The sequence below is a fragment of the Lagopus muta genome, chromosome 2 (genome assembly GCF_023343835.1).
Source record: "Lagopus muta isolate bLagMut1 chromosome 2, bLagMut1 primary, whole genome shotgun sequence".
Taxonomy (NCBI): Eukaryota; Metazoa; Chordata; class Aves; order Galliformes; family Phasianidae; genus Lagopus; species Lagopus muta.
In genome coordinates, this window is record NC_064434.1 from 44,527,716 (window position 1) to 44,543,401 (window position 15,686).

Consider the following 15,686-nt stretch of genomic DNA (forward strand, 5'->3'; position numbering starts at 1 on the left):
AAGAGGTGTCTATACCTGAAGGAAATAAGGCTTTAAACAGTGCTTTAATCCAAGACTTCAGAGAAGAAATCCATACTGAACAGTGTGCCTGTGTCTGTTTGCTTACATTGGGTACAAAAAGTCTTTTTAATACAGGGAGCCAGAATCCTGAAAAGCTAAGAGCATTGGTGAGAAATGGGGGAGAAAAGGAACCAGCAGTATGATTTGTTCAGTTGTCTGTAATTTATAAATAAGAGCTTTGCACTTCAGATATTTTTCAGAATACAGCAAAATATTTAGTCAAACCACTGATTTCATTTTTAAGATGGAATGATCCTTATCAAACAATAAATTTTGAGTTTTAAGGGAATCTTGTGAAAGTTGTCTGCTAACCTTAACCCTAGCTTTTAATTTTTAGGAGCAGGTAGTGTAGATTTGGCAAAGGATGATTAATTAGGTAAATCCAAAGAAAAAGAATAATGAGTAAAATACTGTTGGAATAGAAAGATGTTTGTATGAAATAACAAATTCAAAGCATCACTGTTTATGTATGTTTTTTCCTTTTTTGGTAAATATGTGTTTTACGCTTTTTTTAAACTACACCTTTCCAATGTAAAATATTGGAAAAACTTAATTTCTTTCAAGTATGTTCACTATTCTGAGAACTACTTTTGAGAACTTTGTACGCTTTCAAACATAATAAAATCGTTTTTGCAGAGCAGTATGGCAAGACGAAGGAAACCATCTGTAATGCTTGAAGTACCTCCATGTGTGACAAACGTAGGATAACATCTACTCTATGCTAATAGAATTTTAGCTCCAAAGAAGTTATTGCCATCTTGAATTTTAAAACTGAAGTAGATGAATTATTTGCCCATTGATGTGTATCTCAAGATGAAAATGCCAAATTTTGCTGTGGCATTATCTCTTCCTCGGAGTGGATTATTGAAGTTGTGTGAAAATGACTATGAAAAAGTGAAGTCAGGTTGGTTTTGGGATAAACTCAGTAAAATCTAACTTTTCAACTGTGAACTATTGGCTTGAACTTGGAATTCCTTTAAAACAGTTGAAAGGATGAAGCGCTTTGCTTTCATCTTTGACTCTGTAGCTTTTCCTAGAGAAAAAAACCATGCTTGTGTAGTTGAGGGGAGGCGGTTGTGATTCATCAGCTCACCACGAAGCTGTTTGTTTAAAACTTTATTGCTAATTGACTATATAAGAATATCACCTAAATTGTAAGTGTCCCTGGTGGTAGATATTTGCAATATTTAGAGGCTCTAGTCAGAATCCTGTCAGTATTTGAATAAGTTGAAATGTACACAAGCTTTCACTTTTTCCAAATCTGGACATTAGGCTAAATTGGGACGGATGTAAACTCCATATCTGCAAACCAGTGCTTCAAAAAGCTGTAGTTCATGTGTAGTTCAGGCTCCATCACTGGTGTGGGTTGTGTGTGTGGAATGCTACATGTGCTGTGAGTCACGTCATCACAGTTTGTGAGGTTTGCTGCGTATCTGGGAGAAAACCCTTCTACAGTCTTTGTCAAAGTTTTCGTTACGTCCAACAACCTGGCCTTTTGGATTGCCAGAGGTTGGGTGGCTGCCCAAATAGTTGTACATAGTTAATGAGAAGTAATTTATTGTGCCAGTCAATAATATTGGCAGACTCAACAATTTTGGATGTAGATGGCATAGAGAAGCAAGGTCAAGAGTTAGTGGCTGGCTCTGTTTCAGGGGTTACAGAGAGCACAAGCCAAGTCACACGTGCGTGTAGCTGATATAAAGAGCACATGGCACATATTGGCACAGAGGAATTGCTGTCATATGTGCTTTATCTTGTGTTTGCTTTTATCAAGCTTTCCAAACAATGATTCCCTCTTTGTATTAAGCCTCTGAAGGAGGTAACAATTTAATGCATTTTTTAAATGTACAAAAACATCATATGGTATCTTTGTTATTTTATTAAACTTTCAGTATTTGAAGGGAAGTGAATGGAAGATATGAGGGGAAGAAATGTGATGTGTGTAAATTCCTTTCTTTCTCAGTAACATATTTGTATGTTATTAAAAACATTGAATTTCTACACAGACATCTGAAAAAAGTCCAGTCTTGAAATGCATTTCATTTTGGCAGTGCATTTGTGATGAGGCAAATAAATCTGTATGTGAATGGCCTAAAAACCAAGTAAACATTCTTCATGAAGTATAAGCATACTCAACGTCTTATTCCTGTCACCTCATTTTAAGTTGGTTCTTTTCATGTCAAATGTAACTTTCCACTAGAACTTCCACTAGAAAAATGTTAGAATTGTAAAGACAGACCTTTGCTATATAGTTCAGTGTTTGAACTTCAAAACTAAATATGTCGTCTTGAATTGAAGCATCTTGTTTGAAAATGAATGTGGTTTTTTTTTCTGTGTATATACAGTTTCTTCACCTCTGAAAGGGATACTTCAGTAATTGGGTCTTATCTTGAAAAATATTTACCTGTTACAGCATCTAAATGTTCTGTCCTAAAATCACTGTGTTCTTCTGTCTTATTTGCTTTGTGTAATAGCATTCTGGCGTTAGTCAGTGTTGTTTCACTCTCTGAAAGTTACTTCTGGTTTGTCAATAAAACCCAAATAAGAAACTCTTAGTAATATGTGGTAAACAGTGGGAGAACGATGGCTTATAACATTAGGAGATCTCTTAGGTTACAGCAGTTTGGGCCTTGAAGGTATTAAGTATATTCTGTTGTAAGTAGGTTTGAGGATGCCTGCCATGTTACTGAGATGTCGTGTGGTTCTGAAGGATCTTGGTATGCGAAAAGTTAGTGAGTTTGATGGTAACCTAACTTCCAGTAGTGCACCACGTTGATTTGCGAAACAAGATTTTTGTCTGTCTTGTCTCTTAGCATTTGTCATGTTCTCACAAGGACATGCTGCTGTAAAAGAAACAGGTATGCTTATACCATTTAAAAGACAGCCTTGATTTGCTGATCCCTTCCCAAACTGAGTAATGCGAGGGGACAGGAAAAAGCTTAGTAGCTTCAAGAAGAATTTTTTTTCAGCTTTGGGTCTTACTTTCTAATCTATGGTACGACTCTAAAGCAGGAGACCATTGCATGACAAGTTTGGTTGCAGATATGTTCTGGATATGAGTAACAGTTGGTTGTGAGAGAGCTTAGCATTAAATCCTTCTGACAAATCAGACTATCATCTTTGAATTCAAGAGCTAACGCTAATATGTAGAATTGATTTTAAATCAAAATAGAATGTGATTCTTGGTGTTGAACTGTTTGGTATTTGAAGAAAAAAAGGGAAAAAAAGTAATTTAGGATGATGGAGGGAGGGAAGATGAAAGTATGCCTGGAAATATGGAAATCTTGAACTCCAATTTGTCAGGCTATTAGTTAAAAATGTGATTACATTGTACTTTAAAAACTATCTCAGTCAGCAGAAAACATTCTTGTATGACTTCTAAAAGGGAAAACAAGTGATTACAGCTATTTCTTATTGATCTGTTCCTTGTTTATTCTTCCTACCACAGCATTTTCAGACTTCAAGTGTCAAAGGTCAAGCTCAGTTTGCCGTGAAATCCAAATGCATACGTTTTTCTGTTAATGATTGACTTCAGCCTTTTTTTTTTTGAAGGTTCCTGAAGGCTTAATGCTTATAATCTCTACCAGCAGTATTTTGATTAACATCTTGTTTTTTATTTTTGAATTTTTATTGCAGCTTTTCTTAACTTAAGTGCTTGTTTATTTTCCTCTAACTTCTCCAATTGTATAGAAGATCTGCAGTCTCTCTGGTAGTAGAATTTGTTTGTCTGTAAGGGCATTTTTCTGTATTCAGGTTTTGTATTATGTAGTTTGGAAAAAAAGCAAAACAACAACAAAAAAAACCATAATCATTTTCCTGTTTGTTTTGGATTCAACACTACTATCTGAGTTATTTGTTTAGGGTGGGGACCACCAACCAAAAAAACCCCCAAGCCACCTCTGCCTAAGCTTGCATTATTTTAGTGAGTGTAAATTAAATGAAGTAACTGAATTAATCAGATCTCCTCCATCACTACGTCTAGCTCTTTTCTGATTGCTTTCTATTTTCCTGCCGCTTACACTCACAAGGACTTGATCTCTGTAGAGACTCTGAGGACAGAAACATACAGCATATAAAGCCGAAGAAGAAATCAGAGTTGTGTTCTGACTTAATACTGTTTATATGGTTCCTACCCCCTTATTTAAATGTATGTAATTTTATAACATACTGGCAAGCATATATGTCTTTCCACCTTGTTGCATCAAGATCAAAATGCCATACTCATATGTGAAATAGCATTTTGGACGGTCACAAAGCATACTGAAGAGATGACGCATATAAATGTAGTAAATTAGAGTGGTGAGGTGCTGGAACAGGCTGCCCAGAGAGGCTGTGGATGCCCCGTCCCTGGAGATGTTCAAGGCCAGACTGGATGAGGCCCTGGGCAGCCTGGTGTAGTATTAAATGGGGAGGTTGGTGGCCCTGCATGTGGCAGGGGGTTGGAGATTCATCATCCTTGAGCTCCCTTCCAACCCTGGCCATTCTGTGATTGTGTGAAATCTTACAGCTATTTGTAAAATCTGCTGAGTACAGCACAAACTGATTCAGATTGTCTGTTAATGACTGAGTGTTGTGATAGCATACAATTTGCTAATGGAAACAGTGTATCTGTGCAGAGATCTATTAATTGGGATCCAATGGGTCATGTATAGTTCTTGGTTTCTGACTCATTGTAATTCCTTGGATCTTTCAGTAAAAAGGTCACTGAATAATTAACTTATTCCCCAAGGACAAAGAAAAGGAAGAGTGGAGAAAAAAACAATGCCTTGTATTGCTGTGAGAGGTTTCCACTAGTCTCTGATTCATACATGTTTATGTATTAAGCATGATCTCTATGTGTGTGTTTCTGATTAGAATCCTTTATAGATCATTCTGATTCTTAAAGCCTGTTCAAGACATCTTTGGTTTCCAAAAGATTTGTTGTTTCCTTGCACTAAATTTTTTTTGCCCCATTTTGGAATTTTCATTTAAAGCAGTATTCATTTTTATTCTATAGTATTTCTTTAAGGGAGAGCTACCTCAGACATCTGCAATGTAACCCAAGTTAGGACACTTCCTGTGGCAGCATTATGTCATAAGTTTATTTTTAGGCCTTAAATGCATACTTGCACTAAAGGGATCGGCAATATTTTTGAGTAGAACAAGCAGTACACTTTATGACAGGATGAATTCTAGATGTCATATGTCTATGTCACAATACTGCACACATTTCAAAACACTCTCCTTTTTCTACTCACATACAGTTCTGCGATCTACAGATTGCTCAATAATGGGGTAACTATCTGGAAATTCTGTTCTCCCCTCTGCGCCCCTTATCATAGGCACATGAGGATAATATAGTGAAGTTCCTCAGAATTCACGAGAAGTTAGTGTGCAGTCTCAGAAACAATTTTCACAGGCGTGTGTGAGCAAGGAATGCAGCACAGGTCATCTGATGTCTTTGGCTAGTGACAGGTTGGATAAAAATAGGGCTGGCAACTTCTAGGAAGCTGACCTACAGGGGCTCTGGACATGGGAGGCTGTTGTGGCACTTGCTGGTTCTAATGATTCTGTTGAACTATTAATTCCCATCTGTTTTAGAAATTACTATTTTTTTTTTTTCCTTGGAAGAAAAAGGGAGTAGAAAATGCGTGAAAGAGGATGTATCTGGAGTGTCTTAGGTGAAAGGTAGCACTCTGCCTCTGCTAATAGGAAGAGAAGAGTTCCAATGGAAAAACTGCATCAGTATGGGGGGAGATCTGTAGTTCTAAACATCTATACTGTTAATAGGTCTGATGAGATCTACATATAAAGATCTCTTTCGCTTAAAAATCCAGGACACCGTCAACTCCTTCCCATTTTTTGGAAGGGTGTGTGTGTACAGCATCTTACAGCTTAGTCCAGTTTTTGTTTTTCTTACCTGAAGGAGTCTTTACATGTTCTTAAGTTCCACAAACGAGGGATTGATGGTTGGGCTAGAATTTCTAAGTTATATTTTTTTTCTGAAGAAAGCTGTTGGCACTTGTCAATATGGGCTTCACCATCTATTTTCCCAATAAGCAAAGGTCTAAGACTGTTAGAATGTTCCTCTGGGAGTTTCAGTATCGTGGAATAACTTGAGTTGGAAGAGACTAGCTATGTGGTCTAGCACTCCCTCCCCCCACACACACTCAAAACTGCACATTTCAAAAGTATGTTGAACTTCTAAGTAAAGATAAGATTATTCACAGGACCTTGTCCAGCCTGATTTTCAACATATCCAAGAGTAAAAATTTCAATCTTCCTTTTACTTCCTTCACTGAGGAAAAAACCACTTTGTAACATATAATTTGAGTGATGTTTATTATTGTTTGTCTCAGTTGTTCGTTGTCCTATTGCTTTTCACCATTGATTCTGTAATGATCATCTGTTGGATATCTGAAGCCAGTAATTAGGTTTCTTTTGAGCTGCTGGTCTTCTCATCTGCAGGCTGAACAACAGATCCAAAGCTGTGGCTTATCATTGTGTATGAGCATGTTGGTAGCCCTCTTAGATTTGCTGAGTTGTTGTGTTACTGCTGATTAAATTCTGTGTACGTATGTGCAAATCACTGCTTACTGGAGGAAACATATTCCAAATGCATGCTGAAAACCCTAGTGGGTTCTGTCTCAGTTGTTAATCACTAGTGGGGGAGTAAGGTTTATTGTGGGATTTTTTCCTTTTTTTTTTTTTTTCTTCTTTGAATCACATATAGTTTTGTAAGCACTTTTACTCAGTGGCACTTGATATAGTGATACAGCATTGTTTTGTTTTTTCCTAAAGTAAGGATAATGAGGAGATAGAGAATTAAACCAGTTAGGGCAGAAATGTATTGTTTGCTCCGTATTAAATACTGTATGATGTTCTAACTACTCTTATCTCAGAAAAAATAATATAATTAGAAGCCTCAGTGTGAAGAGGGATGGGGAATGAGAAAGGTACGGAGCTTCTGTGCAAAGACAAAAGTCCATAAAAATGCTTCATTCAGAGAAGAGACTTGTGAGTATCTCTAGTAAAGGGTTGCAAGAAGAAATTATGCAGGGATGATCAGTTCATGTTTCTTATAGCAGAGGAAGCTGAGTGGTATCAAAAACAAAGGGGATTTTTTTCTTAATTATCATCATCTATGGGCACTGGTGCTTGAGTGTGTTCTGTAGCTGATAACAGCCAAATGCAGTGAAGCCAAAGTAATATTGATAGAATTTCTTGGTCTTGAAGATGAAACATTCTGCATTGGAGGTTTCTAAGCTGCTTATTTCTGAATGTTGGGAGTACATAGGCAGGGTCCTGCAGAATGCTAGCCCTCTTTCAGGTGTTCTTTGGCTCAGTGTTTTGTGATGGCCAGAACAGGATGCTGATCTACACAGTACTGCAGTTCTTTTGTTCTTAAAAGAAATGCTGTGTAAATGTGATGATACAGGCAAAGAATCATGAATAAGGGCTGGAGAGCTAATCATCTCCAGAAATTACTTTGAACAGGCATCTGGCTTTCCCAAATTTCCTTTCTAAAGTAAAAAACAATCTTGTGGAAGCCATTTGTACGCTTTGCTGAATGGTATTGCCTTTGTAGGTGATTGGACAGTAGAACTGGAGATCATACACACAGCCCAGAGTGGAATTACAGAGCAGTTTGCTGTAAGGTGTTGTGGGTGCTGAGAATATGGAATTGTTCTGGGAGGGGAAGAAATGAAAGTGACCAGGATATACTGAAAAAGATAGAGGTTAACTTCTTTTAAAACAAAAATTATGATGCAGGAAATCTCCACAGCTGTTACTGGTTTGAGGCTGGGAGAGTACCTACATTCTGCACTGTTCTTGCATAAGTCACAACTAATAACCAAATGAAAGCATGAAGTTTTTATCTAGTAAATGTTGTCCTTCTCTTTTCTTGCAGTGTTTTTTGCTGTACAAAAGGAGAACTCCTAGATAATGTTAAAGTCGCGCATTCAGAAATTACCAAGTGCCATTATTTAAGCAGTTGTATTAACTCTGTATTGTAATTTTATTATAGTAGACTTTTCCACATAAGCATTTTTGGTGTGTGACAATGAAAACTATTAAACATCTGCTGTCCACATCACTTGTCCCATATTGCTTATTTCATTTGAACGCTTCAAAGTATTTTGTCTTAGAAATCTGCTCTCTAGATTACTTGAAACAATAAGAATTTCACATATTTTTGTTAGTATGAGAGAAGTATTGTTTTCATTTCATAAACATAGAGGCTAACTCTAAAGCAGGTTGTCCCTGATTCTGCACTTTCTGTTCTTCATGAGTTAAAACACAGCGCTTTATTATCCAGCATCACTCTAGGCATTGCAAGCTCTAGTGCAGTACAGCCTGAAGCGTTGTACTGGTTGCACAATGGGGTGAGAGAATGGATTTTTGGGAAGGAGGTCTGATAGTGAGCAGAGGTGTAGGCAATGGCTGGCCCATCGGTCCTGCAAATTTCACCAGCCTAGCTATAGAATTATGTTAAGAGAATCTGCTGTGGCATTCGGTGTAGACAAGTTGCTCTTGTTTATCAAGATCTCTGCTTTGTCTTAGCATGGGCAATTCCAAACACATTGTTCTGCAAGCTATTCAGTGAGCCCGACTTCTACTTCTATCTTGATTTGCTACGTGAGCTACACAAACACATCTGATTTTTAATGTGGGCAGACAAAATATTTTTGGAGTTGATATTGACTCCTCGACTTAAATATTCTTCTCTTGGTTTGCCTTCTGTCTTCCAAACAATGGCTTTTTGTTCCTGCCTCAAAAATTCCCAGGGGAGGATACTTTAAAAAAAATAATAATCTTTAAGTTCATCAGAGAATGAAGGGTGTTAGTGCTGTATTAAGCCAACCACTTGAAAGGCTTTGGTGAGGATGAAACTGATAACTTTCAGTGTAATGCTCAGAAGAAAAAAAAAGAAAAAAGAAGTAAACAGGAATGCTATAGAGGGGTAGCCTTTAAATTTGTGTACAGTAGAAGCATTTCAGTGTGAAATGCTATTAATGCTTTCTTTTCCATTGTCTCGTAAGTCCTAGTGTTTCTGTCTGCAGAATGAACTAAAGCATTTGACAGCTTGGGGTATAAATGTATATTATGCAATCCAGCTGTGACAATGGGGACAATTTTTGCTGACGGATAATGGCTACTTACATTTATTGCTGAAGACGAAAGTCGTGCTATTTAAATCATAATCATTTTTTAAAGCAATAAAACAGCAGCATATTTGTGGAGTGTGTGCTGTGGTTTTATAGCTGCAGACTCTTGGACAGAGAAACAGTGTACAAACATTCTCTGCTTACAGCTGCATTATTTCCATTTGTAGTGAACTGATAAGAAAAGGACATAGCGGAGATTCTTATTTCAGCATGATTTTAGTTACAGTAAATGTTGCTTTTTTTAAAATAATATACTGTGTTTCAGTGGCTCAGGAACTCTTCAGTATGGGTGCTACCACGGACTCTCTGGTCTGATATTTTTAATTTGAGGAGTAACTTCTAGAGAAGCTCAGAAACTGGCTGTTTTGCAATGACGTGTTTTGAGAAGTCCTGAAGCTCCAGTGCCCAAGGAAAGTTTAATTGCTTTCAGTAGGAATAGCTCTTTTTCTATGGCAGTCAAAATGTTTTGTGTATGAGTATCAACACAAATACAGAGGTTAGTTGTTACATTAGTGTCTGAAATAACAGCTCTGGAATATAGCCAGCATGTGAGTAGGAAAGCAGCCAGTAGCCTGGAAGAAAAGTGTTTTAATCAATGTGTAATAGGTGCTCTAGAGGACTTGTGCAATCCTGGCAAGCTGCATTTGGATTTTTCATATGAGTTGTTTGGGACAGTCGTTATAATTTGCATTTTAAAATGCCAAATGCAATTAATTTTACCTTTTGCATACAGTGAGGAAGAAGTGAAAGAAATATAAGAAAAGCTTTTTAGAACAAAGAATTGAAAATCACTCAGATTATATTTTATGTATTTTATATCCATCAACTTCTTCATAGGATCACGTTACTGCAGCAAGGCATGCTTGCCTTCAGGAAATCAGGTTCACATGTGCTGTTCTGCTTTCTTTTTTGTGTGTGTGCTCAGCTTCTTCACAAAGGATAAAGACAAATTTCCTTGAATTATGCACACGTGTGAAGTTAACTTAAAGACCATTCTTTTTGTTAAGTCATAATAAGGGTGTTTATACCAGGCATGCCAAAAGAATCTGTGCAAGTTCCTTTTCTGTGGGATCCAAGAATCTCACAGGAACTGTAAGTTAAAGTGCTCCAGTTTGCTTTAGGTAGGGAAGTGGTAGAGCATGGACTGCCACTTCTGGACTTCTGTCACAGCACTGTTTGTGAAATGCCTCAGATAAGGCTGTTCCCTTCCTTTTTGACCCCACGTTATGTGGGAAATCTGTGGAACCTTTCTCCTATTTTACGATTAGCTTGTCATTGCTGTAATAAGAAAAGAAACAAGTGATAAGAGGCATATTTCTTTCATTAGGACACATGAAAATCGAAGTCAGCAAGTTAACTGAATGTGATTGGAGCTGAATGTTTTCACCTAAGGCTTTTATATTCTAGTTTTATTATCTTTGAAGGCCTGTAAAAGTCCTGCAAACTATTTGCTTAAACCAAGGAGAATGCTGCATGAATCACACAGCCTGTGCTGATTGGAAATGAGAACTGCTGCGCTCTTAACGGGGCTATGAAGCAATGTGGTCCGTGCCCTTATACAAGTTAAACTCTTCCAGTGTCCTTTCCTTTCAGTGTCTCAGGGGCTTTGTTTCACTCAGTGTTGCCCGCTCTTCCTTTGCACAGCCCTGAAACTTAATGTCACAGAGTGCAGGGTTGACAGGGCTTTGGAGTCTGGGCTAATCAGCAAATGCAGCAGCTACCCATGAAAAGTACCTCGTTCTTCTACAGATTGTTCCTTGAAACTCCGTGGTGTTTTTCACATTCTCAATAAACAACAAACTGTTCAAAACAGGTCACAGTTCATCGAAATCACTGTTTTTCCTAAAAGGAAGGTTCTATTTCATATATTCTCATTCCTGTTTGTCTCTAACCAGCTGTGCTTTTGTCTTTCGTTTACGTTCTAAATGCTTTTGAAGAAACAGTACTTTTGTTTGCTTGTTTGTTTCACTCTGTTTATTTCAGTGCCTAGCACATGGGGTCTTCGTAGTGCCCAGACCATGTCTCATAGGCACTTCAGCAACTACTTCTAAAGCATGATATCGGTGTATCCGCTTCCAAATATTCCTCCTTAGGTCTGTTGGTTGCGTTTTATTTTTTCAGATAGTGTTATTTGCCTTTGTCACCAAATCACCATTGTTTATCTAACTGTCACTAGCAAAGATAATCTAAGTAAAATCCCAGTTACAGGAATTCAAACCTATTCCAGATGGAAAGAGCTCTTTTATCTTCCAAACAATTCAGAAACAAGTTAAAATATTTTTTTATGTGTCTTGCCTCAGCAGCTTTTTTTCATTAGCCAGTAGGCCAATTTTTTTTTCCTGAAGAGATATAACAGACTTATTTATGTCTCTAAATATCTTACCTTTATGACCTGGGAGAACTCCTGGTTGATACATCACTAATGTGTGTTTGAAAGAATGACTACATGATAGCTGGTAAATGATGCCTTTTGAATACCTGCACAAAGTGAAAAAGAAAGTTGATTTTTAATTTAAAATTAATCAGTCTTACACTTAACGTACTTGAAGATACTGTAGTTTGTTATTCAGCCACAGAAGTGTTTAACTTTAGTATACTTACCTGAATTAAGTCTTAATTATCTAAAGACTCACTGATAAACAAAGAACTATAGGTTAAGCAATGTTTATAAAGCTCCAGCTTGATCAAGATCTGTGCAATTAAATAAAACATTTGTTAAACTTTTCAGCAAACTTAGCCATTTAAGGTTGAAAAAAAAGTATAAAAGTATATCAAGTGAAATGTGCTCATAAATTTCAGAAAGAATGTGGAATTATCTGTATCTACAAGTTGTCGTTAATGGCCTGGTCATTAGTGTGAATTCTAGCTTAGTCCCTGGTGGAGTAAATGTGTTTAAAAATATTTTATTTATTTATTTTTTTACAACTAAAGTCAGTTGTATTCTTGGAGCTGATGAAATCTAAATTACTTGATCATGTGAATTGGTCAGGGCTTTCATTTGTACAGTGTTAGGTAAAGATATTTAAACGCATAGCATGATGCGGTGCTCAGTTAGAACAGGTAGTTGCTGACAGCTTAAATCGTGCAATCTTCTAAAATGTGCTGTCTTTTTCTGTTCTGCAGCATGGGTGAGCTCACTGTCTATGGGAATGGTCTTCTTCTGTTCTCCAATAGTCAGCATATTCACAGACCTGTTTGGTTGCCGAAAAGTTGCTGTTACTGGAGCTGCATTAGGTTTTGTTGGACTCCTGTCAAGTTCTTTTGTAAGGTAAAAACAATCTTTTTCAATTACACTCAAAGTACTTCTATCAGTTTTATGCTGATCCTCCCATCAACTGAATACGAAGGAATAAGTAATGCTACTTTATCTTACAGCTGAAGACATTGTTCTATTGCTGTTTTTCTAGCTGTGACTACCATGAATAATCAAAAGCGGTGCTTTCAAATTCAAAAATTATTTGTAAGATGTAATGTAACCTCATAACAGCACATCCTATTTATGAGGAGCCAGTTTGTATAAGCTTATCAATAGCAAAACGATGTGGTAACCTCCAGGGAGGTGTTGATGTTCCAGTCAAATTCAAAGTTTCCTTCTGTTCTTACCAGTCTAGCTGCCAAATGTTAAGATAGCAAAAACACTGGTGTAATGATGGATCCTTAGGGCTTACTATGAGGAAGTCTCTATTGAATATACTTCAACAGTAGTGGAGTGTTTGTCTTCCCTCCAGGTTATACTTCATTTTCTATAATTTTTGCAGAACAAATCCCAAGAAGTTTGAGTGGCATGCATAGTACAAGATGAGGAAACAGGAAACTTACTCTCTGATTTTAGTCATCTGCAGAAACCAGTTAGTGAAGATAGGGTAAGAAATAGCAGGAAAATAAGCTGCATTTGTTTCTAGTTCTCAGTCTGCCTTTTCTATCCTTAGCAGAGCATAGAGCAGAATTCAGAAGAGTTTTCTATGTAGAAATACCAATTTCTATTTCTACACTTTCTATCAATATCAACAGGCTTGTGGAAGTGTTTTCTGTGCCTGTGCTCTGAACCAGACATGTGTGAGCTGTCTGTTATCTGCATGGATGGATATCAGTGCTGCATGGTGCTATCTTGAACTAACACCCCTACTTCAGGCGTATGTCCCCTCATGTGAAAACGTATTGCAAGTTTATAGGAAAATAGTCTTGATTTAGGTGCTGAGGCTAGTGTTTTTATTTATTCTGGGAATAAATATTATTCATGGGAAAAGGAAACTGTCTTGTTACGTAAACGTTTCCATTTTTTAAATATTTTTGTTTTTAGTTAATCTAAGTGTAAAGATTTAGATTAATGCATTTTATTTAAAGCAAGCAAAACAACACCTTCTGCCTGATATGTTTCCAGAGGGTTGCCATCACATTTGAGGTGAAAACTAAAAGAATACGTGTTGGAAAAAGTTCTTCTTCATCCCCATGTAGCACAGACTTGTGGTAACTGCTAAATACTACAAGAACTTCATTATTGTAAATTAAAAGGAAAGGTATTTCTTTCTTTTGAAGAAAATGCTGCCATCCTTCCGTATTTCTTTGATTTCCACTGGAAAAACACCACAGAAGGTGCAAACAAAAATTTTTACAGGCTTTAAAGATGTAGCTTTTTTAGAATTCTCTTTTAGAGGAGCAGTCGTGAGCTTGGGATGAGAGATGAATTCTTGTTAAAATACATTCCAAGTTAATGTGCATTCTTAGTATTTCATTATGTTACACTATCAAATGACTTATGTTGATATTATCAGTTAATTGAGGGAGTATAGTTCAGATATAGAAGTGTTTTAACAGTAATATTTCATACAGCAGATGAATGTAAATATGATTTACTGCTTGTTCCATATGTAATACAAGTTTTATCTCTTAGGAAGCTGAGATGTAAGATTATTTGTAATGCAGGAGAAATATTTTTCAATATGTGTCATACTGCAAAGTGTTTGGATCTACAGAAGGAAGAAAAAGTTCTGTGTCCTTACTGTATTATGTTCTTTCTCTCATAAATTCTGATTTTAGTTTCTTTGATATTTTTCCATTGACCGAAGTAATTAGTTGTTTCTTTTGGCTCATTTAAATGTAATCAAAATTTTAAATTGATAGTTTAATGCAGAAAGAAACAGTAATATTGCAAATGCATTCTTTCGCACAGTAACATGTAAATTCTCAGTTCCTGGTGTGAGACCTGTGAATCAAATACTATGTTCTAAGAACTTCTAAAATGGCATGGGAAACTTGCAAAGTGCATTGTCATGCTCTGGTATAGAGGAATATTGGCAGATGGCATCCTGTGCTGAAAACCACTACAGAAAGCATTTGCACTGGTAGTATGAGGGCTGCTCTGAAAGTAATGTCTCCTATTTTATTATATTGGTCCACAACATCAGAGGTGGATGTTCGGGTTGTGGCAGTAAAATTGAACCTTCCCACCAATATTCCATTACATTTTTTTGTTGTGTGATGGCAGCAGAAGGGCAGTCTGACAATATGGTGTCCGACATAGAAGAAGTGTGTATGAAGCAAAGATGTGTCACTGAATTCATTCACATGGAAAAAATGGCACCCGTTGACATTCATCAATGTTTGCTGAATGTTGATGGAGACCAAACAGTGGATTGAGCACAGTGAGGCTGTGGGTGAAGCATTTCAGCCGTGGCGAGAGCAATGTGAAGGACAAGCCATGTTCCAGACAGCCATGCACAGCCGTCACACCACAGAATGAAGAGTCTCAATCAGCAAATCCATATAAATTGGCTAATGGTCGTGACTATGTTGACAAAGAGTATTTTGTAGCTGAGAATTTGCTCTATCAAACAGTGTTGTCGTCTCTTTGCACTTGTAGTTTCCTTGGAAATTCCAAACAGGACACATTACTTTTGGAGCAACCACATACAAACTCTTAACTCATTTCTGAAAATATGTCAATTAATTGGAAAAACACTTCTGTGTGGTATCTGAATGTGAGCATGCATTGTTTTACAATTTTTTTTCCTATTTTTTATTTTTAATACAGCACCATTGAACCTCTGTACTTCACCTATGGAATATTATTTGCCTGTGGCTGCTCATTTGCTTACCAGCCATCTTTGGTCATTCTTGGGCACTATTTCAAGAAACGCCTTGGACTAGTAAATGGCATCGTGACTGCAGGAAGCAGCTTGTTCACTGTGTCTCTGCCCTTCCTCTTGAGAGTTCTGATTGATTCTGTTGGCCTGTTCAACACATTACGGGTCCTGTGCATCCTCATGTTTATTCTGTTTCTGGCTGGCTTTACGTACAAACCTCTTGTTTCCAACACCAAAGACGAAGGAGAAAAGAAGGGCAAGTTCAGATTTCCTCCTGAAAAAAAGGTTTTCAATTTCTCCGTTTTCAAAGTCATGAGTTATCGAATCTGGGCTTTGGGGATTCCTGCTGCACTTTTTGGATACTTTGTGCCTTATGTTCACTTGGTAAGTGCAC

The 15,686-nt window shown here is 37.1% G+C and overlaps 1 protein-coding gene across 1 annotated transcript in view; it reads left to right on the forward strand.

Moving 5' to 3' along the window:
• The window catches only part of SLC16A10 (solute carrier family 16 member 10), a 67,021-nt gene that overhangs the window by 25,256 nt on the left and 26,079 nt on the right, over positions 1 to 15,686 (forward strand). The window contains exons 2-3 of the mRNA XM_048935538.1: positions 12,333 to 12,477; positions 15,241 to 15,676. Of these exons, the coding sequence (XP_048791495.1) occupies positions 12,333 to 12,477; positions 15,241 to 15,676 (581 nt within the window). The remainder of the gene's footprint in view (positions 1 to 12,332; positions 12,478 to 15,240; positions 15,677 to 15,686) is intronic.